General features: G+C 31.6%; 1 protein-coding gene across 2 annotated transcripts in view; it reads right to left on the bottom strand.

Moving 5' to 3' along the window:
• Positions 1-188: 188 nt before the first annotated feature.
• The window catches only part of LOC108743457 (long-chain fatty acid transport protein 4), a gene marked incomplete at its 3' end in the record, with an annotated part of 6,345 nt that continues 3,249 nt past the window's right edge, over positions 189-3,284 (bottom strand). Inside the window, 7 exon segments of one of the 2 annotated variants that reach the window (XM_018479028.1) lie at positions 189-500; positions 563-844; positions 909-1,101; positions 1,167-1,368; positions 1,436-1,679; positions 2,196-2,433; positions 2,725-2,916. In XM_018479028.1, the coding sequence (XP_018334530.1) occupies positions 189-500; positions 563-844; positions 909-1,101; positions 1,167-1,368; positions 1,436-1,679; positions 2,196-2,433; positions 2,725-2,901 (1,648 nt within the window). 2 annotated transcript variants of the gene reach the window in all.

The raw sequence follows: 3,284 nt of genomic DNA, 5'->3' as shown, positions 1-3,284 counted from the left end.
TTTGGTGAACTACAAAAATTGTTAAGAAAAAAATCCAGTTTCGCTTTCAGTGGCAGTTTCTTCAAGGCTCATAATACAATAATTTTCTTTTGGTAAATTTCTTGGGAAAAATTTGACATTTATAACAGTTATTTTTTTTTCAATATTTTAAATACAAATAAATCAGTATGTACCGATATTTATCTTACCTGTCATGTCCAATTTATCCAAGATTCTGATAAAAATAGGTCGTGCGTATGAAGGGAGAACTTTTTTCACGCCTTGTGCAAGTTCCCTTAAATTTAAGGAATGTTCTGGGTCCAAAATGGCCGCCATTCCAGCTCTGCCTTCTTGACCTTTCACCTCGACTCCATATACCACAACATCTTTGTAAGAAATTAAATTACTTAATACTGCCTCCACTTCGGAAGTTGATACATTCTCCCCTTTCCACCGGAACGTATCACCCGTTCTGTCTTTGAAAAACAAGTTTCCATATTCGTCAGCCACCAAAATGTCTCCTTAATAAACAATTAGTTAAGTTAATAATCGTTATTCGTCCTTTTTAATTATTATTATCTACCTGATAAAAATGCTGCGTCTCCTTTTTTAAAAACGTCCCTAATTACTTTTTTTTTCGAAGCTTCTTCGTCGACGTATCCCAAGAAGGCTCTTGTAGGGTTGTTGGGGATAATTTTTCCGATAAAAACGCCAGGCTCATTCGGCTGACAAAGTTGACATAAACCGTTAGCATCTCTAATTGGCTCACCTGTTTCAGAATCTACTTTGATAATTGAAATAGGATAAATCTGGGGGAGAATTCGGGAAACAAATCCAATTGAACCGACCGTATTATCAACGTTAACTAAAAATTTAAACAAATCCGAAATAAAAAAATTAATAAAATAAAGCCTTTTTTACTGCATTACCTATATTGGCATTTCCTTCCGTTGCTCCATAAAATTCTGCTACTTTTGGAATGTTAAACCTGTCGACGAATTCGCTCCAAATTTGTGGCCTTAAACCGTTTCCAAATATCATCCTAAGACAATGATCCTTATCCGATGGCTTTGGAGGAACCGCAAGGATATATCTGCACATTTCTCCAATATATTGCGCTACCTAGAAACGAAATTAAAAAACAATAAGCAAATCAACTGAATGATAACATTTCAGAATAAACTTACAGTGCATTTGTACTTTTTGCAATCAGAAAAATAGGATGAAGCTGAAAACTTTTTGCGAATAACGAGGGTGCTGCCAAAAATTAGCATTTGACCCACAGACATGCAACCCCCTGCTGTATGGTAAAGTGGGAGGGGTGTGTAAAATATGTCATTGTTTTTGAAACCAGACAAATGATGAATAGCAGCTGCTATGAAAACATACCTAAAAAAAGAAAAGATTTTACTACCTACCTCAAAGTTTTGAAAAATTATTTTAATTTTTAATATACCTGGCATTACTTATTACTGCGGCTTTGGGAAGTCCTGTTGTACCTGATGTGTAAATATAAACTAATCTGTCGTGATAGCCCACTGTGGACGGTATTGCAGGCGGATTAGGGGATGCTTCGTTTAATAAGGAGTTCAAATTTTGAAATCGGAGATCTCCGCTTCCAATTTCATGCTTCGAAGAATTACTTTTCAGTTCATACAAAGCTACCGTAGATTCAATTTTATCAAGCACTTCTCTGATTGCTATAAAGTAAATTAATTGATATAAATTAATGAATGGAAAAAATGTGTGTAATTCTATACGCTGGAAATCCAACCAGTACCTATATGGACTGTTTTAATGAAAATGATAACAATATAATTCGAAAAAGAGAAAAAAATACTTTCGGTTGGATTCCGAGAACCGTATAAATAAAATTGCCACATTCTCAGCGATTTTATTATGCAATACATTCAGCAATATTAATATAAAATATAACTAAAATTTCCAAGGTGATATTGTTAATAAATGAATATCGCATGTGGGAAGCACAAATGAATGAAATGATTACTACAACAGGTATTTGTTCTTTGTACTGCAAAAATGAATTTTTTATTTATTTTTCCATTGTTAAACTCGCGAGACAATAGAAGATTAATATGATAGGAAAATAACGCATTTTTTTAAAACATACAATACGACTTAAAAGGGTTTAGAAAATTTTAAAGTTTTTGGTATTTAAAAAAAAATTCTTGAAATCCAAAAAAAAAAAAATTTACCTTCCGAAAGTTCACTTCCAAAAATAACAGCTTGACTTTTAGCTATCGTTATTGAATGTACTAGTGGCGTCATCCTTTGATGGGTATTTATAAGGGGTATGATAACTCCTAATTTTGATAATCCTAGCCATGTGCAAATAAATTCGGGTTTATTTTCAAGAAACAGGGCAACAACATCACCCTTTTTGTAACCGTGACTTTTAAATGCATTTGCTATTTTGTTGCTGTACTCTTCAACCTAAAATAGTAAAAAAAAACAATAAGTTCAGATTAAAAAAAAAAAATCCTTAATCGTTATCGGTTTAACAATAATTTAATTTTTGTTGTTACTGGAGATAAATAAATTAATGGATATAGATATGTGTAAATGAATGCATTTACTGGTTTACTTTATAACAGTAACACGACCTACTTCACTAGAAAGTAACTAAATGAAGAAATGCTAACACAGAAGTTTTAAAATCTTTCCTATATATTTATGCGTATAAAATGTATGGTGTATTATATTTCTTATTTTAAAAATGCGTACCTGCTGGAAAGTCCATTCTTCATCTTCAAAAATTATGGCCACCTTGTTGGGATGTTTTTTGGCATTTTGACGAAATAGATCGGCTATTGTGAGGTTTTTTCTTTCGTGAAGTTTTATTTTTATCAGTACTTTTATGTATCTTGATACGGCCCTGTAAATTAAGGTAAAAGCATGCATTATAATTCTCACGAAGAAAATCGAAAATATAAAAAACTAAAACGGCATTCGAACTGTTTACAATTAACACTCCTATGACCATACCCCACGTAATTCTAGTGACACATAGGGGAAAAGAGTTTCAGTAAAATGATTATTTAATTATTAAAATAAACTACGGCCTTAAAAAATTAAATTGCAATTAAAAATACCAAATAATGATATACTTCGAAAAATTATGCTATTTAAATATATGTTAATCAAATCTTTGGTTTTTTCCACTGATAGATAGCATGAGTCGCAGACGAAAACGAAATATCCAATTAATATTTTAGAAATAAATATGATGATTTGAAGTTTGGTAAACATTTAGTAAATATTTGTAGACAATAAGAAAGATGCCA

This window comes from Agrilus planipennis, unplaced genomic scaffold (assembly GCF_000699045.2).
Source record: "Agrilus planipennis isolate EAB-ADULT unplaced genomic scaffold, Apla_2.0 scaffold598, whole genome shotgun sequence".
In the NCBI taxonomy this organism is placed as follows: Eukaryota; Metazoa; Arthropoda; class Insecta; order Coleoptera; family Buprestidae; genus Agrilus; species Agrilus planipennis.
This window is presented reverse-complemented; position numbering and strand designations above follow the sequence as displayed.